This window comes from Lagopus muta, chromosome 3 (genome assembly GCF_023343835.1).
Source record: "Lagopus muta isolate bLagMut1 chromosome 3, bLagMut1 primary, whole genome shotgun sequence".
Taxonomy (NCBI): Eukaryota; Metazoa; Chordata; class Aves; order Galliformes; family Phasianidae; genus Lagopus; species Lagopus muta.
The window spans coordinates 3,126,411-3,153,209 of record NC_064435.1 but is presented as its reverse complement, the minus strand read 5'-3'; the positions used below and the strand labels follow the sequence as shown (position 1 = coordinate 3,153,209).

The window sequence follows — 26,799 nt, the reverse complement described above, 5'->3', positions numbered from 1 at the left end:
CCACTCTCGTAAAATTATCAAATTTCTTATTTAAAGCATTAACTCATGTGTAGCTATCACTGTGTGAAAACAGAGGTCAGGCCCTCAGAGCACTGGTCTACAGCAGGAACATTTGTCCTCTTTTACCTCTCTTAACTCAATCACAACTTCTGCTACAGTGCAACCAAAATCCATTCTGATAAAATTAGCTCAATCCCGTTAAAAGACAAAGAATAGTCCTTAATTAAATATTCTGATTTATTCTCAAGCCCACTTTTTTGGTTCATCTTGAGTTCAGGCGCCTGTAAAAGCATACAAATTAGAAAAAAAAAGTTCTAGGTTTTATTCATTTATTACTTACATTTGAGTAACAAGAGTTTCCCAACACACAAAAAGAAAAGTATAAAAAGAAAAATGTGGGATGTTTAACTCATTCAGATCTCTTTTTGTTCCTTTTACCATATTATATTTATAGCACCTCCAAGGAAAAAAGTGAACAAAAATAGTATGAGTCTTCTTTAACCTATGTAAAGAACATCCAAATACTTTAATAAAGCAATAATTCTTGAAAACCTGAAGAAGTTACTTAAATTATTATTCTCTCTAATGGTAAAGATGAATAATTTCTGTCCATCACAGATTTGAGTCTGAAGTTTGCACATACAAGGAAAGTCGTTTCACTGCGGAATGAAGTTCAGTAAAATAAATCACTACAGATCATTATGAAAGAGGAAAACACTAACCAAGGGAAACTGATTACTTCTTGCCATTTTTATTTTTGGTCATGCTAATTATTGATTCTTCCTTCAGACAAGCACCTTCATTTTCAGAATAGCATAATAATCTCTCCTATATCTAGTGATGCTATACAGACAGACGCATAAATAAGCATTTCTTTTGTTCATGTTGAGCAATGCAAAACACAAGATGTCTGCACTTTCAGTTGGTAATGCCATGACAGGTGAAAGTTACTGACCTCAATCTGCTGAATGGCCTCCTCCCGCTGACGGATGGCCTCCAGATCCTCCTCTGTGATTTCCGAGAGCAAGGCTTGATCCTGACTTTGGTTTTGCCACGTGCCATCTCCTCCATTAAAGATCTTCTCATCATCAGCTAGGTCAGAGAAGGGAGTCCTAGGGCTCTGCTCAGATGGAAGAATGAGAAGAAAGCAAAGGAAGCATAAATCTTCATTAGTTATATATACATATGGCCTTCTTACAGGATAAGAAAACAGTGATATAATACGCATAGAACCATGGTGATAAGGTGAAAAGAGCATCAGGAAGTTACATAAGAGGACACACATCAAGTCTTGAGGAGTGCTAAGACCTGAAGCCATATCTCCTGAGCTACATTAGACATCCAGCATCCAGCTTGTGACAGTTCTCACAGAACAAAAAATTTATGTGCAAATGAAAAAATACACATTTACTGTATTCCTTTTACTGCAGGTTTCTCTGGAATGAGATGCCTTCTCAGACATACACAAGTCCTGTGTATGTGCCTTGAAGACTTAACAATCCAACTTACATCACAGAACACAACAAAGGAAAATATCTTGTTTATTTTTGGGAAAATATAAATAGAGTTTAAAAAAAAAGGAAAATAACATTATTGTAATGTGTCAACAGCTTGAGAATTGTACAGAATCATAGAATCACAGAATGGCTTGTGTTGGAAAGGACCTCAAAGATCACCCTGTTGCAACCCACCTGCCATGGGTACAGCATCATAGGGCCTCCTCTGTAAAGTTCACTACCTTTTGCTTACACATCAAATACGGTTTTCTAAGTAAGCTACTGATTTCTGCCTTTGGGAGATGTGCTGGTATTCAGACCCATGTTCAAAGTGCCCTTTCAAGATTCAACTGCATCCACCCTGCAGGTAGGGGTAGATGTTCATCAAGTTTTCTCCTCCCATCCTTTAGCTTCTGCATCTACTGAGATAGTTCAGTCTTTACTGAACTCTGAGAAGGAACTGACATGAGGTTGGTATGGACATTCAGGAGGTTAAGTTCAAGTCCTAAACTAATAGGTCCCACAAAAGACTCCAGTCCTACAATTGCATAAGTATTTCACTTCAAACAATGCACACTGTCCTTTCAGCTGGCCTTGATCTGAGCTCTGACTCCTCATCAAAAGTTACAATAAAAGAGCAATCCAACTGCTTCCAACACTCCTAAGTTGAAAGAAGAAATGGCACTTGCTATAGCACATTCTTGACCTGAATATCCCCAAAGTTGCTGAACATTACAAAAGAAAACAAGCCCAACAGTTCAGGAGGATGCTTAGCTCTCTGAATCTAGACTGATCTGAAGCAGAAACACTGGGGCTCTTCAAGAGGTGGTGTTTGAGAGGTGAAAGCCTTTGCTCTCTTGCCACAGTCAAGTTTACAAAGATGTTAAATGCCTCAAATTCCCTCACAGTGAACATGGAGCAAGGCCAAAGGAGATCATGTTAGAAGAGCACAAAAGGACTGGAAAACTGGAAGGACTGGAGTAGAAGTTGCAGTGGAAAAGACTGAACAATGTAAAATCACCTAGGCAAGAATGAGAAAATCAAGCACACATGAGGGAGGCAGGTGAATGAGGAAAAAACACAGCTTATAAGGGATTTTACTTCTTGCTGCATTGCTTAGAGATCTGCTTTAGAGGAACTCTGAAGGAAGCAAAGAGAAACTAAGTAGTACTTAACTATTACAACCATATTTAGACAAACGAGCTGGCTTGATTTTCACAGAATCACAAAATCACTATGATTGGAAAGGATCACTAAGATCGAGTACAACTGTCAACCCATCCCCCCATGCCCACTAAACCCTGTCCCTCAGTGCCACATCTCCATGTTTCTTGAACGTCTCCAGGGTCTGCAGAACTTCCCTGGGCAGTCTGTTCCAATGCATTACCACACATTCTGAGAATAACTTTTTCCTATAATACCCAACCTGAACTTCCTGTATTTTGAAGAACGTTATGCACCTAGAATCACTCATTTAACTGTTTAAATGTTCTTTCATTCCTTAAAAAAAAGTGTGTGATCTCTGGAAATTGGAAACTAAAGAGCTAAAAAAATATAGGTGCTGCCTAACAAAAGTAATCCATTATTATTATCAATATCATCTAGTTTCAGACAAGAGGAATTAGACAACATGCTGAAGGAAGTGGGGTAACAGAAGAGGCAGAGGCACACAGAAAAAATGGGTCATATATAGTCAAGTGTATTTCAAACATATAAGCAGAAGATAAAAACCTCTGACATGAACATCTTACTTTGTTTCACCTTGTGCTTCCCTGGGATCTGTTATCTACACAGAAAGAGTGTGCTATGGGAAGAAAATCATCATTTAAAACCAGTTTATAAATTCATTAACATTTTAAAAGACATATTTTAATAGGATTCAGATACTCTAGGGGTGTTTCATTCACCAATTATTATGTGCCTTGGACACTAACTAATCTGGTTTCACTGCCAAAATGGACTCAAAAGAACAAACAAACAAACAAACAAACAAAAACAAAATAAAAAAAACCACCATGGGGTATTATAGGGCTACATTTATAGTGACATAGGGTGTCATCTCATCTGCACCAATGGGCTAACTACATTATGAAGAGGCAGTTATACTGCCCAAGAACATGCAGGCTGGAAGGGCCCATACCTCTGAGACAAGGAAAACCTTATACTATCATAGAACCATAGAACTGTTTGAGTTGGAAGGAACTGTTCTAGTCCAACTCTCCTCAACCAACACAAGGATGCTGTGCCATGGATTCAAACGCACATGAATGGATGCATGAATCCATGCTTTCTTGTAAAGATACACATTACAGTGGAAGATACCAAATTTTCTAATGATCTAACGTTCCCCATTCTGTTCTGATGAAGGAGCAGAGGAACTAAGCAGTTCAATAAGCAGCTCTTCAGATTATGTTAGTACATGTAATACTATAGTTGCATCACAAAGATGCTTGGTCTTGGCTTCTGTCAACTTACCAGTCACCCTCCCTCGCTCATTCTAGTCTCTGTAAACAACCCTAAAATAATACAGATGGAGCAATGCAAGTGATGCTGCTCAGCCATCTCTTACAAAAGCAGGCTATTTATGTGTTTAAATAGATAATGGTCTAGACACAGATGTTTTTCTCCGAACAAAGTAGTGGCTTAAGTTAATTTCAGAGCTACTGAAGGCAATTATGTGATTTTGTATACTTAATATCCTTCGAGAAAACCCAACCACAACAGCTGAGTGAACGAATGAACTGTCAGACAAGGAAATGCAGAGGGGGGTCCAAAATTTCCATCCAGACACAAAAACAGCTTCATAATAACTTTAAATACAGTCACCAGGACCTGCTAGTGGGATATATACAGTGGTTTGCTGTGCTGACAAACGAAAACTGATTTTGTAGTTGTTGATGGTACAATGCCCTTCATTTCAGTGATAAACTGCACAAATCCTGGATTTGAAAGTGCAAAGAAATCTAATTATTTTTAATACTTCTGCTTGAAAACTGTGTATAACTGGGTTTATCAGGGGTTTTCTTTCCCTTTTCAGTTTTTCTGTCTCTGACAAAATCTTTTATTTATAGCAAAAAGAGATATGACAGAGGGCACTCACTGAGCTTCCACAGATAAAGTTCCTATTGTCAATGCTCTGCAAGGGGCCATAACTCCCCGTATATGCATTTCCACATTAAATTTGATTTAGTGCCAAATTTTATGCCCTGTGAATCTCTGTGTAATTTTCTGTAGGATTTCCTTTCATAAATTGTTAATTGGATGTGTTTGAAGTTGCTCTTTTGTTGAAATTTGCCTGTGGCAAATTTTTGTCATGATGTATCTATAAAACAAACTCTGCCTTTGAAAAGAATGATAGGAGAGAAAAAGTTGAGTTTATCTGATATGCTCAGTGGCTCTTTTAAAGCTAAATTCTTAGGACTGAGGGTCGCACTTTGCTGTTATTCCTCATATCTGAAAAATTATGCCCCAGCACAACATATTTTCTGTTGGATAATATCTTTTCACTGGGATAAAATCATTGCTGCTTACAACTACATTTTTTTATCAGATTTATTCTACAAATGGGAAGATGTTATATGCAGCTGGTGATAGAGGAAAGGAAAAAAAGGGGAAAAGGGCTTTATCTGGAAGGAGACAACTTCTGTATCTGTACTTCAGCAGTTGACAAATCCTTGCATGAGAAGATGCACATCTCTAAAGACAACCCCTTCCCAGCTCTGTGCCTACTTTACTCCCCATTTGTATATTGGAAGGGCGAAAAAGAGACACTAATTCACAATTTCTTCTCTCTACACAGTGACATTAAGAATTGTACAATCTCTGTCACATAAAACCACCAAGAAAGGGACTGAAATGACCCCTCTTCTGGTTCCCACAGGCTGTTTACTCCACCTAGAAGCAAAAATCTAACAGGAACTGCAACCTAACATGCCATCACCCAAAGGGCATGGTTCATCTTCGGAGAATTATGGAATCCCCTGCAGGTGTGTGCTGGAGACAATTCTGTCCTGTAGCTCTCTTCTACTTCTCTAATGATGCAATTTCTGATTGCTCATTATAGGTTATTCCCTTACTAGAAATAAAAATAATCAAGTAAACAAGGCTTTTGGAAAGATATTAAAGATAATCACAGGGATGCAAGACACTCTCAGTTGAAAGCTGTCTCATTTATTCTAGAATATAGAATCAGTGAATCACAGAATGGCTTCAGTGGGAAGGAACCTTAAAAGATCATCTAGTTTCAACCCCACTGCCATGGGCTGATTGCCACCCACCAGTCCATGCTGCCTAGGAATCCATCCAACCTGGCCTTGAACACCTCCAGACATCTAGCATCCACAGCTTCTCTGGACTGCCAGTGTCAGGGCCTTACCACCCTCTGAGTAAAGAATTTCTTCCTAATACCTAACCTAAATTCTCCTTGTTTTAATTTAAAGCCAATCTCCCTTGTTCTATCACTGTTAGACTGCATATAAAGCCAGTCTCCCTCTTGCTTACAAGCTCCCTTCAAGTACTGGAAGGTTGCAATGAGGTCTCCCTGGAGCCTTCTCTTCTCCAAGCTAAACAAGCCCTAACCCTAACACTCAACCTCTCAACATAGGAGAGGTGTTCCAGCCCTGTGATCATCTATCTCTGTGGCCTTCCTCCAGACTTGCTTCAACACCTCTGCATTCTTCCAGTACTGGGGACCCCTACCATGGACACAGTATTCCAGGTGAGGCCTTACAAGAGCAGAGCAGAGGGGGACAATCTCATCCCTCTCCCTACTGGCCACCCCAACAGCACTGCTGGCTCATGTCCAGCTTTTTGCTCTTGCTTTGTTCACTCATCATCCTGCAAGTTCTTGCTGTTGGTCTGACAGCTGACTCTACTAAGCAAAGCAATTTATCTCCATTCAAAACCTCCCCAGAACAGAAAAAAAACCTCCTTTGATTTACTCAGCGTAGATCTCAAATTCCCTAGATACCTCCAAATTTATATAAGCATAGGTATAAGAAGTCTCATTCACATAAGCTGATTCTGTACTACATACAGCAGGTTGTTCCAAGGAAACCTTCTGCAGCTATGAAGGTAGAGTTTACATTGTTCAGGTAGTAAACCCAGGAAAGGTACTTTGTCTTTTCAGTCTCCATAAGCTCTGCCTACCTCTAGCAGGGATACGGCCAGCTGAAGCAACACTCAACACACCTCCCACACCTCCTGCAAACTAACACATCTCCTTGGGTAACATTTTGAGTCTGGCTTTCACACAAAATGCAAATGCAGAGACATTTATCTCCTGCTTTATGGTATGTACAGACATATAAACAGTGAGGCTACACTTTATGAGGATCTCCTATTCTCACTAGCATCCAGGCTTTGAGATTCACGTTTTATTGCATGTAGAAAAATGAGGGCAGAATGCCTGCATTAAAGATGAATAAAACACTTTACATGGAGGACCACTGTGCAGAATACTGCCATAGTTACGCTACTTGCTTGTGCCTGACACCTTTTTAATAGCACACTGGCACTGCAAGCTGCCTAGGACAAAAATGGCAGGAAGCAGCCAGCGTGGCCTGCCTACCCACAATATACAGGTTAAGAAGACAGATAAATTGGATTAGATAATCTTTCTCAAACCACCCTTCCAAAACAACTCACCCTGCAGCCTCAATGAGATTTAGAGCTGCTTCTCACCAAGCAAAAGCCCAAAGCAATTACAGGTAGAAAGGCCTCAGGCATGCACAGAACAAGCAGTCTGGGACTTCTAAATCTTTTAGAGGAGTGAAATAGTGCTATTGCAACTTCGCATTATCTTTCACACAGAAGATTGCAGTAGATTGGCAATCTGAGCTCTGTTATCTTAGGAGAGGAGCTTCCCACAACAATGGGGGAGAAAAAATGCAATCGCAAATTACCCATCGTTTGCTCCTCCTTTTCACCCCAAAATTGGGCACACTGGAAACTACTGGTTTTAGAACCTAAACAAAGACAACTTTCAGTGAGACCTTTTCCATCCTTCCTGCATGCATCACTAACACAAGCAAATACTAAAATGTATTCAGCAATTTCTTCAAGTTATGGAAATGTGATTACTCTGCACCAATGTAGTGTGAGGGGAAAAAAAAAAAACACAGCATGGGAAAATTAGCATAATGGGAAGGGTTGAAGTGCATTTTTATTTAAATTAACTAGAATGTCTCATGTTGTGATGTCTTCACTCCTGATCAAGTTGTTTACTTTTGAGCGATGTGGACCTGAAATTGAGTACGAAAATCGCCATTTCTACCAGCTTTCTCTTGCTGGAGTCTGCAAGAAATTACTCATTTTAAGGAAAATGTGGGAACCGAAATTATTTGCTGATTCGCTTTTCAGCATTTATAAATTTAATCACTCCAGACTCTGCAGTCATGAAGTCTAAGAAAATCCATTTAGTTTCCTGGAACTAGAAGAGAGTTACTAACGGAGTACCTAGTTCATACCTCCTACTGTTTCTTTCTTCTTCATTTTTCCTTCAAGCCTTTATTACTGCACAAAATTCATTTTGAGCAATCCTGACCTCAGCTCCTAGGGCTGCTCTAGTTCAGAGTCGATCTCACTGTACTCCGGGTTAGAAAATTAAATGATGTGTCTGTGGCAGATGAAGAAAAGGAAAATAAGCCAGAAGCCTGAGGTTTAGCTCCCTGATATCCAAAATGTTTTAAAGAAGCACAGCATATTTTAATCTACAGGTGAAGACCAAATGCAGTATGAATGACCTTCCTTCCAGCCTCAGGTGATGGCTGAGCACAACCCCATAGAGAGTATTAGCTTCTAGGGCAAACTTATCCCAAGGGCTACATTTTGATATGCATTTTTGCCCATAATTCTTACCGTATTCTCATAATGGACAGAAGGTACAGTTCGTCCTGTTCCTGTTTCCAATCCTTCTCCCTTCTCTCCCTTACCTTCTGTGGAAACACATGGGTCACTCTGAAAGTAATGTCTCCTGTTTATCTCCATGGAAATGACAACAGAGTCTAAGAGTGCAAGAGCATTATTTGACAGAGAAAATTCAAAGCTATAAAATGATATATTTCAATATAGTTACCATTATTAGCCACGTACTTTCACCAGTGATGAACAAGAGCCTGAATGCCATGCTTGTAAAATCCGAACCAGCAGAGATGACTCACTGTTTCATGCTGGAAAAATATTGCCCGAACAGTCCATCTTTCATCAGTCTGAACCCATGGAAATCAGAAGGTACCAAATCTGGACTACACAGGGATATGGTAGAACAGTCAAGCCAAGGTTGGCAATGTGCTCCATGATCTTCAAATTGGTACGGGACCAGAGTTGCAAGAGAAATGTTCTCTCTCCAGCCTGACTCTGGAAGTGCAAGCCTTCAGTTCAGTCAGCATCACAATGTAGCTAGTGCAGAGTTGATGGTTTGACTGGTTTCCAGGAAATCCATAAGGATCACCCCTTTCCTATCCCAAAACATAGTGCACATCACTTTATCCACTAAGGGCTGCATCTTGAACTTTTTCTCCAGTGGAAATGCACGTCACCACTCCACGGGCTGGAGTTATAGCCTCCGTTCACTGTACAGACATCTACTGTTTGATCTCCATTGCTTCATATGCACTTCCACAGAATGGCTTAGGTTGGAGAGTACCTTAAAAATCATCTAGTTCCAATCCCCTTGCCTTGGGGGGTTGCCAATCACCAAGCCAGACTGCCCAGGATCCCACCCAAACTGGCCCTGAAAGCCTCCAGCAATAGGGCATCTACAGCCTCCATGTCAGACATCATTTTGTCAGACTGCCCCTCTGCTGCCATCTGTCACACAGCAACAAAACGTAATGGAATACTGCTGAGGATGTTTAACTTCTACTGCCACACCACCAACATCCACGTCTGACATCGTGAGCAGGTCCAGAGGAGGGCCATGAAGATGATGGAGCACCTCCCCTACGAAGACAGGCTGAGAGAGCTGGGGCTCTTCAGCCTGGAGAAAAGAAGGCTCCAGGGTGATCTTATAGCAGCCTTCAAGGACCTGAAGAGGTCCTAAAGGGAAGATGGAGAGGGATTTTTTAGAAGGGCATGTACTGACAGGACAAGAAGAAATGGTTTTAAATGGGAAGAGGGTGAATTTAGGCTGGATATTAGGATGAAATTCTTTACTATGTGGGTGGTGAGATACTGGAACAGGTTGCCCAGTGAGGCTGTAGATACTCCCTCTCTGGAAGCATTCAAGGCCAGGCTGGATGAAGCTGTGAGCAACCTGGTCTAGAGGGAGGTGTTCCTGCCTATAGCAAGGGGTTGGAACTGGTTGATCTTAAAGATCCTATCCAACCTAAACCATTCTATGATTCTACAATAATAAAATAAGAGGCATTACTTTCAGAGCAGTCCTCATAGATAGTCCTGTAGCAACATGAGTTTAATGAAAGCAACAGTGTTAAGAGGTATAATTTTCCCATCTTAATCCAACAGCCTTTTCTTTACAAACTCATTACACTTAATGACTAAAGTCTGATCACAAATATCTAAACTCATCCTTCCTAAAGCTGACTGCCTGTACTGCTGGCATCTTCAGGTGGCTTCTCCGTGCATACAAAGCAAGCTGATAAATATTCCTTTAGGACTGTCATGAAAGAGAGCATTCACCTATATTTTTACAGCATCGCATCACATTTCTAAAGCTGTTCCTGCCCTTTCCTAGCTGTCTGAATTACATTCTCATAACTCTCTGGCTCTGCACAGCTCTGCTGCTGGCACTGTGTTTTGGCTGGCACTGCTTGCTGAGAGCTGCACTGTACATCATCCCTGGATCCCGATGCTAGGCAGAAAACTCCCCTGCTCGCAATTCCCTTGCTGAATATCTGAAACACTCAGTGTTTGTGTAAATGGACCATGCTCACAGATGCATCACGGCTGTCTAGAAAGGACAGTGTTGTTTCTGCCACCTAACGTGTGTGCCATACAGCTGGTGAGCAGGTTCCTGCTAGAAAGGCAAACTAGGAGGCAAATGAGTCACTGGCTCACTCATTAACACCCATCTAGGGACAAAAAAAACCACAAGTGAGAACCCTTTTCCTGGGTTCATTTAGAGGAAAGAGCCAAATTCAGTTCAGTTTCCCAAGACAATCCCTAGCATGGGCACCGTGCCACCCTATAGTGAGAAGCGAGGGAAATAACAAGTATGCCTTTTTCTTTCAAGTAATTCACTGCTTTTCTCTTACATGGGAAGTATGAAAATGGGTGCATTTACTGAATCCTAATAGCTGTTATGCCGAATGGAGCAGTTGGATTTGCATGGCAGTGACAAAAACAGAGTGTATTTTTATGCCATGCACTTCAGATGAAAGCCACTCCTATCAATCCTCATCTCCTCTGTTGTTTTTAGAGTTCTCAGCCATCTTTTCTCAAAAACACAATTGATTCCTAAAAAACAAACCTCTGACAGCAATCTTTTAATCTCTTCTCACCACACTGACATTTTCCAGAGTTTCAGTGGACTGAAGGAAATGCTCACAGCCTGTGATTGAGAAAAACTCTTCAGTGACTGCACAAAACACCTGCTCATTCCACAGCCCTGGCACTGTCTGCATTCACAACACCAGACCTATTGCCCGAAAGCCTGATCCGAAATTAGCACAGTGGCAGCTTCTCACTGCCCATAAATGGCTTTTGGGGTAGGTGGTCAGCGAATGGAATGGGAAGACAAGGCAGTGCTTCTTTATAACAGTGAAGTTCATCTCTGTGGACGAGAAGGAATAAAGCAGGATGGGACAAGACTTCTTCACCCAACCACAGCTTTTATTACCACCCATGAAAGAACCCCCACTCAAATTATGTCAGCATTACAGCAAGCAAGATGCTGCGGCACAGAAATGACTGTCTCTTGGACAACAGCATTGCCTCTGCAGGCAAACATAGCCTATTTTTCACTCACAGCCTTTTCTCAGTAGACTTGTACAGTTGGGAATCATTACACACCAGACTTCAGCATTAGGAATAATGAGGTTTCAAGACTTGAACAGTCTGCCTTCCGCAGCAAAGGGTGTTCGGTCCTTTGGTCCAACTCAGAGAATTATTTCAGCACTAACTGAACGAGGCAGCATCATAGGCTGGAAACATTAAGTCAACGTGATTTACTCAAAAAGATCTAGAAAGAGTCAGAGCCAGGCAGAGTCCATCTAAGTAATTAACTGTGACTTCCATGAGGTGCCTCTATATGAGAAAGTGACCCCTCAACAGAAAGCAAATCGAGTCATTGGAGCCCAGAGAAGGATTCTCTCATCTATATAAATCTTTTTCTTCTTTTCCTTTTTCTTTCTTTTTTTTTTTTTTTAATTTACACATAAATTTGCTACAATAAAGCCTACTGATCCACATGTGACTGCAGGCAACTGTTTGTTAGGTATTACAGTAATACTATACACAAAAATTAAGTTGTTTTTCTTCAGAACATTTTTGTTTTTAATTAAAATACAAGCAAAGATAATAAAAATGCTTAAAAGATATCAAATGAAAGACAACTGTGGTAAAAACACAGACAACAACTGAATCAAAATGAAAAAACTACAAGTCTGATTTAGGAATACCTGGTAGTATTAGTATGCAACAGACTGTCCAAAAAGGACTTTAGAAAGACCAAACAGCTTTGTTCCAGAGTTACCTGTTGTTTTCTGTGTGCTACAACCAAGCATTGTGCATGGAGCAAGTTCCTTGATCTCTTTTAAGAGACATGACTGCTGAAGCTAATGAGGGGCTACGTACAACCTAACATTTATTGCTTCATCATGCTGCCTACCAAACATTTTTATTTTGCTTTTCTTCTAAACATGTTCCAGCTCATGGGACACAGCCATCCTACTGTAAATGCTGGGAGCAAATGAAGATACTTCAAAATTTGCGTTTGATTCCAGCAATTGTTTTCTTAGGTGTACAACCATGACACGGAATTACAAAGCAGAGCATGTTGAGAACAGGACTTTTGCAATCGAAAGGCTTGTGGTACTTGTTCCTAAAGAAATATATGTTAGTGAAATAAAGAAAACATTTTCAACTAAATTGGCTAAATGGTTTCTACCTAATACTCAAAGAGCTCTCTCTCTACAATCCATAAACACCACTGGGGACTTTTCCATTGGCCATTCCCCCTGCCTGTCCCAGACACATGATGCAAGAGTGGACGAGTCTGATTCTTTCCCAATCAGTAGCAATCCCTGACTAACCCAGTCTAATCTTCTAGACTGTACATAATCTTAAAAAAAAAAAGTAAGTTCAACTGAATGGAATTAAATGTTCACCCTTTTTTTGTCTGAGTGCAAGAAGCCACATGAAGTGAAGACATCGTATTACTGGAAACATTCCACAACCAGTAAACTTAATTTGGAGGATGTGATTTGAGTCACAAAAAAAAAAAAAAATGAAGGGCAACTTGGAGTTACAAGTCAAATCAAAAGTCAGGATACTTGCTGGTTTAAAGAAAAGACAGGAACAGCAGCAAGAAAACTGCACCTTTACTCAGGAATAGCAATGAAGTTATTATGAATTTAGAGAATGTCTCTAGAAAGAGAAACTGAAAATTTTTAGTAAATTTAATTGTAATTGCACCTGCAAAGTGAAATAATGAAAATGGCAAGTATAAACATTGCTCAAGGAACTGAAATATTTTTTCTGAATTTCCAAGGAAAATCAAGTAGGCATTCTGCACTTTGATAATGTATCCTGTATGAGTTCTGTAGGAGGCAAAACAAAATGAATTCAACCTTCCAAACAGTGAAAAGAAATACAAAACACCAGCAGAGGAATTCAGTGCAAGCCAGCTTTATTACCCTCATGTGTTTCACGCTGTCTCTGTGATAAATGTTTACAGAGATGCTAACCTTTCTTAAGCTCTGCCGTTTGGTCCCATACCACACAATTAGCATATGGGCTACATGAAGACTTTCATGAGGATTGAAAAGCTACCCGAAATGTTTGCAAAATAAAACATTCAGGGAAAGGATTGAGATAAAAGATGCTGTAAGGTTTTCAGCTTAGTGCCTCCTGTAACATGTAACAAAACTGCCAAGAATATGTGCATTTTTCCAGTGAGCATCAGGACAATGTCTGAACTCCTTCAAAGAGAGGCCACGGATAAACATTCAGATAACTTCCACCATTTTCTTGTAACATTATTATCATTTATTTTACTTTTGTTTTAGCTGTACTATTCACTTTTAAAACCGATGGGGGCAATAACCAGCAACACAACCGTACTTCATTAGCTTTACCTCTCAACCTACATGTTTCTTCCCTAACATTTGGCCATTCTGAATTCTATCATTTAGCGTGGTGAATAATTCACCAAGACTTCATCTGTATTTTCACCTTGAAAGCACTGACAGACTGCAACAACATCTCTTTTGACTCTCTTCTACACCACTTAATTCTTCTCCCTCATTTTCTTTTCCAATGCTTTACAGTCTATGGCTCATGTCAGTTTACTTGCCCTGTTTGTATTCTTTTTTATTCTTTCTGCATATGCCAATACCCTTCCCAAGCCATTAGCTTGAAGATTTCATTGCTTGTGCCATAAAAATACGTCTGTTGGAAATTTTCATGCAAACACAGAAGGAATTTTGTCGCGTGTTAAAGTCTACTCTGAAAAATGCCACCTGTGGTTTTAGTTAATTGGTTGCCTCACAGTAATTTTCTTAACTATTCAACCTAGTCTCAAAGGACTCAAATCTGGATACAGGATACTTTCCATTCCTGGAGTAATAAAGGAGAAGTGAACTGATTCTGCAAGGCTAGGACACACTCACTGAATTAAAATCGTATTTCACTCCCCAAAACAGACCTCTGTCTCCAAAACCATGTTGGAATAGGATCTTCTCAGTGGAAAGAAGACAGCTTGCTGCTCTTGCTTTGATGACTGGATTACATCTCAAGCTTAATAATGCCTTGTGAAATAACTACTTGCTGCCAATATTCAGCAGCTCCATGCCCTCAAGGGCAAGCCAGCAGTAAGAGTGAGAATGGATGTTCAGTGGGCGTATGCACATGGGTATATAAGACAGACACATCCTCACTCACACAAACACAAATGGCAGCAATAGTCTTATCCCTCTCCAGCTGACTGGGAGAGGACAGGGTCATTGTTGGGCTCTCTCTCATGCCCTTACTTCTCCATGCCCCTTTGCTGCCATAACATGAGCATCTATATCATGAGCTCATTTCTTTCGGTTTCTTATCTGTTCTAAATAGTGAAGTGGGTAATTCAATTCAATGAGGCCATACTCTTGCTTCTTCTTTTTTTTTTTTTTTTTTTTTTTTTTTGCCTTTTACACACACAGCTAACAGAGCTAAGGATCTAAATGCTGCTAATAGAGTTACTTAAAGCTAGATGCCAGTCTGTGCCATCAGATCAGGTCTAGAGGTACAGACATGCACGTGAGATCCCTTTTAAAGCAATTTCAGATCTTTACACAGTATGTACCTATGTCTGAACTCATCAGTCAAACTGAACTTCGAGAAACCCATCTGACCAAGCTTTACATATCTGGCAAGCACTGACCTCCAAACTCCTTATTAAGACTCCCATTATATTCAGTGGAGACACTGTCAATAATGTCAATTGAGATAAGAGTCCTACGCTTCAGATTAAAAAGACTGACAGCTACTTAACGCATGAGATTGCATCGTATACTATAAAGGGAGCCTCAAATGTCAGGCTCAGAGCTAGAGACCTACACCTCACATGCCAAGGTGAAGGATGTGCATACATTACCCATGGAGTGTCTTATCTTTCTTCACTTACTATAGGAGTCTAGTTACCTTCAGAAGTAGAAATCTATGCTGGAGAAATATTAACATGGATTCTTCCAATACATGATTCAAAATCCCACTAGATTGATCTGCTAATGGAGGAGGACAGTAAAGCAAGACACTTCTGGGGTGATGTCCTGTCTGGATTCCCTCCTCCCAGAAAAAAATAATCTCTTTACCATCATGGCACATTTAAGAGTAGAAAATATGTTGGCAGTTAACCTGAACAGTGTAATAAAGAAGTGTCAAAACCATCACTGTTTCACTGATGTGTGGTTTGCTTATTCATGTTTCACACAGAATGATTTTCTGTCTCACCACGGAAAAGGTTGAACCATGTGAAATAATGAATTTCTTCTGTTTCCTTGAGATGCTGAGATCTGAAGGCAACCAGCAAGCCCTTCAGAGACGAAGTCCTTAACAGATTTAACTACACCATGAGGACATTAAGTGATCTAAGCTATATATCCGCACTGTATGAGATCACACAACATCAAAACTTTGATAGATGCCTCTTCTATGTGCTCATCCTTAAGGAGCAATGACCCGAACATTAGCATGTCTAGTAAATTGTTCTAATGTGTGGTGAAAGGGGTCTAATGGATACAGTAATTGATTGTTTGATGGATAGCTGGGGAGTCCTTTGATTATGAGTTTTTGCTACGGTCCAAGACATTTTCATTCTCCAGTTAACCCAGAGCTGATTGCTCTCATGAATTATCTTCTTCTCTGCCTGCAAATATCATTCTCTTAATAAATATTTCATTAGAAACAAACTGGTGGTTGAGAGAGAGGAGAAAGCAGTTGCTCAATACTGTGTCTTTTGAAGACATTATAGAGTGCAGAGAACGGTTGCAGAGATTATTCATGAAATGTACTCAGGCCAGACAAGAGGTCTTCGATTCTTCAGGATTTAGAGCTCAGAACAATGCAGAAGTCAAGAAGAAGCCTGAAGGTCAATTTAAATCAGTTGAGACCCAATATGGCCCAAGAAGGACATAGTGAAGCAGGGAAGCAGCTATTTTAAAGTTTCCTTCTTCACGAAATCCACCTTCTTCTCTCTCAAGATCCACAATGAGCTTTCATGTTACAAAGGAGAGGCCCTGACTGACAAAAATATATATGTATCAGCAAGAAAACAGACTTATAATTCCTGGGACCTAATGACTGAGGGCTAAATTTTAATGCTAGTGAGGTTTATGGCAAAATTCTCATGGGTATCAGTTAGTATTTTATTAGTATTTTTTCTTAGCATGAGAAGTCCTTGAATACTGTTTACCACCTCTATTTAGCTTTAGTAGGCTTAAATATTTGTTTTAAACATGTGGACTGAAGCTGATAGTTCTGCTTCAGCATGCTCCTATTCACCATGATAATACAATTGTGCTTTTGAGTCACAAAGGTTGCTATTCTTCTCTCCAAAAATACTACCATGTAGAAGAATCAATGGAAAATGGAGTATGTTTTGTCATTCACTCTTAGTTCCTGTTCAACCCTATTTCATTTCCATTCCATGTAGGTTTCAGTTTATAAGGCCCACAGTGGCATGTTCAGCTCTTTAAAAACATCAGTCTATTAGATGGTGAGAAACCTGAAGAAGGGACTTCATTGTCACATTTAGCTAATGTGTTGGGAGGATTCGCACTGGCATCTGAAATAAAACAGAAGAGGAAAAAAATCCCTAAATGAGTATGTATTAAGACATAAAAATCATCCGCAATTGAGGACTGTAGGCTTTCTTCAAACTTCCTAATACAAAAGACAATGATGTAGGCAGAAAATGCTTTTATCTTCCACAAGCTCAGAAGAAGAGAGGAATTTTATAAACTGAAGCATCAGTCAGAAGCAGTTTGCTACTACACAGAAAGGAGTCACTACACAAGCTAATCTCCATTTGCTTCGCAGCCACACACTTAATATGTTGAGAACTGCCACACTTGTAAAATCTGCTTTCGTTGAAAAAATTCCTGATGAGCAAAATACATAATGTTCGCTATTACTCTCTACCCTGCAAGCATTCCGTGGGTTTTGAGATACTCTTATCTTGTTTTCCTAGCTGTTCCTTGAGCGTATTTATACTGTAAGTCTCAGAATAGGTTTCATTATGTCAATAAGTGCAATTTAAACATTAATAGCATGGTTACAGTAGAAATGCAACTGATCGTATCACACGCTATAGAAAGGGGGACATGTCAGGGAATTGGCTTCAGTGCTCTTTGCTCTTAATTTTTTTGCAAAACTTTCACAGAGGGGAATGGTATGAATAGGAGATGGGGGACGAGGAGAGGCAGTGAGACAACTAAAAAGTGAGGAGTGAGTGAAACACGGAATATCCCAAACTGGAAGGAACACACAAGGATCATAAAATCCAACTCCTGGCTCCTATGTAGGACCACTCAAATTTCAAAGCCTACTTCTGAGAGCTTTGTCCAAATGTTCTTTCCACTCAGCAGATTAGGGCTGTACTGGATCCCCTTCGGGAGCCTGTTTCCATGCCCAACACTCTCTGGTGAAGAACCTTTTCCTAATATCTAAGGAAACAGAATCTGCTCAGAAAGGTGGAGGATGGGACAAAGAGCTTAGAAAATGTAGAACCGAATTCAAAGAATGTCAAAGGCAGATACAGCATGTTTCAAAAATGTAGGAATCTCATACTCAGGTAAAATAGGTTCTGTTGTTGTTATTCAGTTACCAAGCCAATTACTGGAGACTGAAGCCTGGAGACTGCTTCACCAGCAAATCCCATTTACAGACAAGACAGTATCTTCTCACTTCTAATAATAACCTTTCTGCATTCTGGAAAGAAAACTAGCTTAGCACAGGTGACTGCCAATAATAGAGAAGAAAAAAAAAAGAGAGGAAAAGAAAATTACCAGAAAAATCTTCTTTCCAGGTAAACAATAAACTTTCTGCTGATTTCAGTTTAGATCAAGTGAGGAAATTCTTAGCACAGTTAATGTTGAACATATATTTCCCACACCAAGTTGTGGAAGCTAAGTCCATAATATTACTGTGTAATTTATCAAAATCATTAGGTTGCACACCAACTTCCTTCATGCAAAGCACTCTATGGACCTTTTCTGTTCAAGTTCTTCCTTTTCCTTCCACCATCCATGCTTTCATATCTGCTACTGCTTAGCTCAAACACAGCTCTGCTAATTCACCAAAGCCACCATCCATACTTTTTAAACTTCTTTTTGGGTCTCCTTTGGAAAATGGAAGGGCATGAATCTGATGCTGACTTAGAGATAAGCCCTTGGGATATGTCCTAAGCCAGTCTCTCAAGGATATTGACATGGGTGTTAAGTTTTTTAGGATACTACATTTTCCCAGAGTTCACCAAAGTTTTACAATGCTCAGAGAATGTGGTACCACCCAACAATCCAATATGTTTTCCAAGAGAAGTCCCCATCAACTGTCATCTTTCATGATTGCATCCTGCTAATGAAGACATGCTTACTGCATTGGAGTGGCAATGGTGGGATTCTTCTCTTCCAGTCTCACCCCAGAATGTAGTGGCAGGCCCAGACCAGCGCTCCTCACAGTATATCAACTATATTCTCCAAAAGGAATTTAAGGACTTCCACCTCAACTTGCTCTAACTATGCCTCATAGGTCTCATGAGTAATGTACCTACATAAGGAGATGTACCAATTGTGCAGGAACACAAATTTTGACTGAACAAGTGATGAATAAAATGCAGAGCAACATCTTCAGTATTTTGGGCAAAGAATATATAATCATTCAGTGGTGTTTGCGAAACATGTCAGGCTCTGACAGGAAGAAGGGTTATAAATAAATGTGAGGTAGATATTTAATAATGCTATTTCATATCCATGCAATAATGAACTTTAATTATTTCTTTGGGTTTCTTTCTTCTTTTACTGTAGCAGATGAGTCAAGCCCAGATGTGTAATGAAACTGATACTGGCATCACAGCATTTTCTTTAAAGGTGGCTGAAAGAGCTTTACAGATCAGCTGCCAAATTATTTCTTCTCCTGTGGGGTTTCCTTCATGCTTCTCACCCAGAATTTAATTCCTCCACACATGGTATGAGTGAATCACAGTGCAAGGAATTTTCCTGATGGAAAAGATTTTGCAGACAAGTGGTCCTCTCTCAATGCTTGTCCTGCAATGAAGCCAAAGTAATCTTTGCCGTACTCAGAGGAGTTAGCTGCCAAGAAGAACCATTTGGCAGGGTATGTAAGGAAGTTAATGTATATCTTTCCATTCAGAACATATGAAAGCAAATTTACAGCTTATCAGTAACGTTAGGATCAAATATTTGTGCTGGGGAACAAGGAGATTGACTTGTTTCCTGCTAGGTTCCTGGGAATTATCAGAGGATATCAGAAAAGAATTCAGAGCTGCTAAATTCAGAGCTGCTGGATAAATACAAAATATCTCATTCATTCATTGACTCTTCAGTAGAAATTTTCAAGGGAATGCATAGAACAATGCTAACATCACTCCTTCTGCAAAATCCCTTCCTGTCAATGCCTATTGTCATTAAATGAATTTTATGAAGTCATAAGAGATGGCCCTTACTACAATACTTTCACCCCCTCTTCCTTCTTTCCAACTCTGTAGGCAGGACTAATGGCAACACAACCCTACTGAAAACAAAATGATATGTTCCTCAAATACCCATGCCATGAAGATGCCATAGCCCAATTCCTCTACTCTTACAAACAGAACTTCTGAAACTCACCAAGGGACTTCCCAGAAGTACTTAACCTAACTTGTCATGTCTGCTCCCAATCCCATAGCTAGCACTCTAAACAGAGTGTTAAACAGTGTTTAAAAAATCCCATGAAACATGAAAATTCTTCATGCTCGTTACAAGCCCAAACTATCCACCTCCAGACACACCAATCGCCATTTCAGAGAATCACAGAATTGAGTAGGAAGGGACCTTTAAATGTCATCTAGCCCAACTCCCCTGCAATGAACAGGGACACCTACAGCTCGACCAGGTTGCTCCTTTTAAGCATCTTGGGAAAAATAAACAATTATAGCAGAACAAAACAAAGCAAAGCAAAATAAAAACAAAGTGGATAACCCAAGGCACAGGAAAATCTGAGAACAAACACTTCAGGTTTGAATAGTGATTAAGCCCAATCTTCTGGGCATGGTATAAACTGCTGCATGATCTAATCTCTCCTCTGACTTCTCAATAAAAGGAGATGGATTCTTACCCCTATAGAATTGAATTCTCAAAATTGGCAGGAGAGAGGCCAACAGGACCAAAGGGTGACTGAAGGGATTCTTTACAAACTTTGGCCTCTACACCTGGCCAACACATGGAAGCTTGGAATCATAGAAGCATAGAAGCATAGAATCACAGAATCATAGAATGGCCTGGGTTGAAAAGGACCACAGTGATCATTGAGTTTCAACCCCCCTGCTATGTACAGGGTCGCCAACTACCAGACCAGGCTGCCCAGAGCCACATCCAGCCTGGCCTTGAATGCCTCCAGGGATGGGGCAACCACAACCTCCTTGGAAGATATACTGGAGAAAAAGATTTTATAGTGATGGATACCATCAAGGATAACCAAAAAAAAAAAAAAAAAAAAAAAAAAAAAAAGGAAGAAAGGTTAGTGTAGGACAAGAACACAAATTTTTAAATAAAGAAAAATGTGGTTCCCTGTTAAAAAATAATAATAAAATAAATAATAAAAAGAGATCCTCTCCGCCTTCTTGCATATTACAGCATCCTTCCCTTTACTTGTCTCCAAACCCCCTCTCCTGTCCACCCTTTCTCTCAGAGTAAGCCTGCCTGGCAGGTGTCCAGAACACAACCACCACCATGAGCCCTATTTGGTATCATCTTTGGCTTGTATGCACACAGATGAGCTGAGCTTTCTTGTTAATTCAAATTATTTGGAACCTGTTAAATTTGTAGATTAGCACACCTCCATTCTGCACCCACTGACATGTTACCATGCCTCCCTCTCTCCTCTTAATTCAATAAGCACTCATGGATCCTAATGCACTCCACCTCCATGCAGATTTTACCTTGTCTCAATGATGCTAAGCAACAACAGTGATGGTTCATCAAGCCTTCTCCACCACCGCACTCATCCGAGCACTATCAAACAAGGCTCCTGTATTTAATTAAGCAAATCCTGTGCCAGCAGATGGCACTCTAGAATGTGCAGCATCTGCAGCTTCACTTGTCCAATCTCCACCAAATCCTGGAAAAGGCTTTTTCTATGCCCAGTTCATCACTGACCACGTATGAATCTGTTCTCATAGACTTAAAGAATATCATGAGTTGGAAGAAACCCACAAGAATTACTGAGTCCAACTCAGTCTTCTGTAAGACTCTGATCCACCATATGCATATAAATAAAAATCATCAGAAACTTGTTTTTTCCCCGCTGGAAATACTGTATTTGAAGGACTCATATGAGAAAACACAACCCTCCTTGCTCTACCCTTTTGTCTTTGGTAGATGAGTCCTCCAGTTGAGCACAGTGAGACAAGAGATGTGACTTCCATCAGAAGAGGGGTGGCCAGCAGGGACAGGGAGGCGATTGTCCCCCTCTACTCTGTTCTCGTGAGGCCTCATCTGCAGTACTGTGTCCAGGTCTGGGGCCCCCAGTACAAGAAAGACAGAGAGTTGTTGGAGAGGGTCCAGAGGAGAGCCATGAAGTTGATCAGGGGACTGGAGCACCTCCCCTATGAAGACAGGCTGAGGAAGCTGGGCTTGTTCAGCCTGAAGAAAAGAAGGCTGTGGGGTGACCTCAATGCAGTCTTTCAATACCTAAAGGGAGCCTACAAACAGGAGGGGAATCAACTCTTTGAAAAGGTAGGTAACAGCAGGTCAACGGGAAATGGTTTTACGTTGAAGGAGGGAAGATTTATGTTGGATGTCAGGGGGAAGTTCTTTACTATGAAGGTTGAAGGTGTTCAAGGCCCTGGGCAGCCTGGTCTAATATTAAATGGGGAAGTTGGTGGCCTTGCATGTAGCTGGGGGGTTGGAGATTCATGATCCTTAGGGTCCCTTCCAACTCTGGCCATTCTGTGATTCTATGACTGATGTCTTAGGGAAAAGAGAAAAAGCATTCTTTAACCAAACCCATTTTACACAAAGCTTGATCACCCACTTAATGCTCATCCTAGTAAACTGCACAGTAGCACAGCTTTAATAATGAATGAATAGGATGCTTCAACACATTACCGTGCTTTCCTGCAGATAAAGCTCGCTGTTGCGATGACAAACTGCCAGTTTGAACACCAGGGGAATCCCCTGTGCCAGTTTGGCTGCATTGCTCCCTCTGGGATTCATCCACTGTTTATAATAAGCAGGAAAAATCCCAAGGGTGATGCTAAGCAGGTACCAGCCACACAAAGTCGATTTACTCCTAACAGTAGCAGTGATGAACAATGCTCAAAGCTCAGTCTTTTCATTCCCATCCGTGCACACACAAGCATGTCTTTGGTATTTTCAGAAGGCTTTGCCTGCAGCACATGTTGGGACCATCTCATTTCAGAGCTGGGACAGTCCAATACAGCTGGAGAAGTCTCCTAAACTTAAGGGAATTATCTGCTACCCAAGCACCTTCTTAAATTGGAGTGAGTTATAAGGGAGAATGACTGTCTGTGTTCATCTGCACACATTTATTTTATTTATCACACAGGCTATTGCTATCAGCTAAAAGACAGCTATCTGAAACACCATCTGCAGCACATCCCTTATCTCAAAGATGCTGGTGCACTTTATAAAGCAACTATATATAAATCCCTTCTCTGGTATATGCCCAGCTTTAGAATGGAACTCCAAAGGTATTTGAGCATCCTGGGGAATAATGAAAAGTGAAGATGAAACTCCATAATAAAACATCAGTAAGAATTTAGTTTGGCAAAATAACGCAGACAAGGGTTATAGTTTTCAGCTGGGCTGAGAACTAAATAACAGAACAAAGAACCCAAATTATAAGCCTGGTCTTGTGCTTGCAGTAAATCAGGAATAGCTGTGATGAGTTCTACTAGTCTTTTATAGCAAGCTGGATTTTGGGGCTGGAGAATCAAACAGCATTTCATAGGTGTTATGCATTGTAGTCATGATAACAGCAGAGCCCGCTACGTAGGAGCCACGAGGGTTACACAACTTAGAATTAAATGGAGGATACAACATTGGTTATTTAGACCTTGAAAAGAAAATAAATGGAGCCTTGAAAGGACACTAAGTATTGTTACTTACCTTAGTGAATCAAGGGTTAACTTATTTTCAAATATATATATTTTCACTGGAAAATACTATTGCTGTTCACATTTAATCATTTGGTAAATGCAGCCATCAAAATGGGTTTAGAAGAATAAAATTTCCTTCCTTTCAATAATCCACCTCCACAGGGGGTTTGAAATGTATTAAATAACACTGCGTTCGCTTTGGAGCAAGGTGACACACTCAGTAAGGTTTCACATTCATTTCTCCAGTGACTGTGTGATCTCTGCCAGGGCAGAAGTCAATGCAGACTGCTGCAATGCAACTTCTGCAAGGTGGGGCTGAAGTGGAGAGCGTGCATGAGGTTGTACAAGCAGCACAACAGCAAGGAATGACTTCCACTTGGAATGGGCAAAAACACTTGCTTACTGTTTCATCAGGTTTCTGCACAGGAAACTAATTTTTTTTTTTTATAAGGAGGATATATAGGGGGAAAAAAAATCACTGAGTTAAACATTATCTGAACTGAGGCTCTGATACATGTATGTATTTTTAATATTACAATGCTACATAGGTAGGTCCATGTGCCCTACAGACCCAGTCTATGTTGCATCAGCTCTGGAAGCTTGGTCTGCATTTGCTTTCCTCTTACACTTCTGTCAGGACAGCTGCCATGCTGCATAGAAAGGCCTTGTGTACAGACAGTGACAAGGGTGAATGGCTACACTGGTCACTGTATCCAATGCAGAGAGACACATAAGTATAAAAATCTGCACCAATTTCTATGTCTATGCCTACACCTATGTCTACATCTACATGTACATCTACATCTATGCCTATGTGTATGTCTACATCCAAATCTAAATCTAAATCTACACATACATCTATGCCTATATCTACATCCACATCTACATCTATACAGATATGTACATCTACATCAGCAATGTGGGCTGGGAACAGCAGCAAAGCACTTCCCAAATTGCAAAAAGCACATAAGAAATCTGGAGCTCTCCTCAAGATCCTGGCCCAGATGATGCAACAGATGACAAAGGCTTTTCCCATCATCCTCTAAAAAAACAGAGCTTGACTTTGCATGAAACACAACGTCGGTATCTGCAACAACCTTGAAACTTAGAACTTGGGAAGAAAAAACAGTGCAACTACACAGGCAGTTGCCACAAACAGTGGGGAAAAAGAAATATTTGCAGAGATTTCTCTGGTTATGGAGGAATAATAACGTTGGTATTTCTGTACAAAGAAACCCTTCCTCTGTTTTTGTCTTCTGCCCACATAAAAGCCTCTGTCCTTTCTCACTCAAAATGCTTGAAAAAGGACAAAGCAACAACAACAAGCAAAGCAACAACAAAAAAAAGCAAAATGGAAAACTCAGTTAATGAATACAGAACTCCTTTGTCAGGTGCAGACATAGGCAGCTGCAGTTTTTAGCTAAATCAGCAGATGCTGGCAAGCAACACGGGCTTATGCCATGACAGGAGCTTGATAGCAGATCACTAAGGAAAATCCACAGTGCTGAAGTTGTTTGGGCAATTAAGGAAATGGGAGCTTGGGGGGGATTTGGTCTTTTCTTATTTTCCTCTTTTTACAACTTAAGGGGCTATGTGCTATTGAAAAACCAGTTTTCTGCAAATACTCTCTTTTTAGTGGGATTTGAAGGTGTTGTTATTCCTTTTTTACATACAGTACTGAGCATTCCCACTGCTCTACCAAACACTGGTATACCTGAAAATAAGCAAGGCGAATACTTTCCCAGGGGCTGCTGTGCAATGTTCATTCATTCCAAGAAAGGAGGGAGGAGTCTTCATTTTAACTCTTGCAGTTACAAGGTGTTGCATTCCTGACACACCAGAAAAGGAGTTTATGGGCTAGTTAGTTGAGTACTATCCCTATGAAGCCCACTGGCACCACTACAAAGTGCCCACTGGCACTAGGAATACAGAGGGCACATAAAAAGCAATTGGTTTTCAATATATTTCAGACCACTTATCGCATTCTTATATCGGAATCCATTTCCCTGAACCCATATAGGCAGGACCGAAAATATATATAATACAGATATATACATAGTCTTAGAAAATATGTTTAATGAACTGGAAACATCCAAGGAAAGGCTGGATGGGGCTCTAAGGAACCTGATGTAGATGTATGTGTCACTGTTTATTGCAGGGGAGTTGTATTAGATGAGCTTTAAGGGACCCTTCCAACTCTAATGATTCTGTGATTGCCTTAAAAAAACAACCAAAACAAAAAACAAAACAAATAAAAAAAACCCCACACATAAATAAAGTCAAGTAAAACAGTCAAGTGATTTTAACTGCTCCTTATTGACAACCCTAGGAACAGAGTAGCAGGCTGATGAGAATATGGCTTTTAATGGATGCACACACTTTTAAAACAAAGTTGATGCTTCTGAAATAACACCTTTTACAGAAGTAGCTGCATACACAGTGACCTTGAAAAGACACAGGAACTGCTACCACACGTGGAAAATACATTATCACCAAAGCTCAGGCTTGATTACCTAAGATAGACCAGCCAGACTGGAACATTAGGATCTGGGATGAGTGCTAAGATAAGATTTTAGAGTCAATAAAATAAATGAGTAAATAAAAAGCTCCATTTGTTGAGGTGAAAGCCTTACTTTGATTGTGCAAAATTCAATTCTGCATTTCAGAAATATACACTCCACAACCTCTCCCCAAAGCAGATGCCAGCTTCAGACTGAGCTTTGGACTTCCAGCACAAAGAGGACCTACTGCATTAAGAAGTCATTGTTAATTATCATACAAAACAGCCTGCTGGCATTTGCTTCTCCTGTGAGATCCTCAGGGTGGCACAATCCAATAGCCGAGTTTATACAGCGTCTACCATGATAAGGACCCTGTAAAAATAGCAGCCCAAGTAACTGCAGTCATTACAAACACACACACACACATACACATATGCAGTTTATGCAGATATTATTGCCAAGAAATTATTCTCCCATAAACACAAGGATTGGATCTTGCTGTCCCAAAATGAGAATTTTACTCTAACCACATAAAAAGAACAACTTCATAAACACAGGAAGAAAGAGAAAGGATGCTTCCTGGGAGAAGGAAGTCCATTTAAAGCATGAATAAATTGAGGCAGTTAGGAGAAAGAAGCTTGTAATGCAAATAGAGGTTTATTACCCATTTTTTTTTCTGCTTCTAAGAAACACAGGGTCAAGTAGGCTTACGGAATAAAAGACAAAGGCATCTCTTTTGGCAAGTGTCATGTCCCAGAGCAGTAATTATCTCCCTCTTCCCGTGAGTGACAGGAAATGAAGAGGG

General features: G+C 40.3%; 1 protein-coding gene across 7 annotated transcripts in view; it reads right to left on the bottom strand.

Moving 5' to 3' along the window:
* TSNARE1 (t-SNARE domain containing 1) overlaps window positions 1-26,799 on the bottom strand; it is a 496,518-nt gene that overhangs the window by 254,922 nt on the left and 214,797 nt on the right. For all 7 annotated transcript variants that reach the window (XM_048938875.1, XM_048938870.1, XM_048938876.1 and 4 more), the window contains one exon: window positions 956-1,120. In XM_048938875.1, coding sequence (XP_048794832.1) covers window positions 956-1,120 — 165 coding nt within the window. The remainder of the gene's footprint in view (window positions 1-955; window positions 1,121-26,799) is intronic.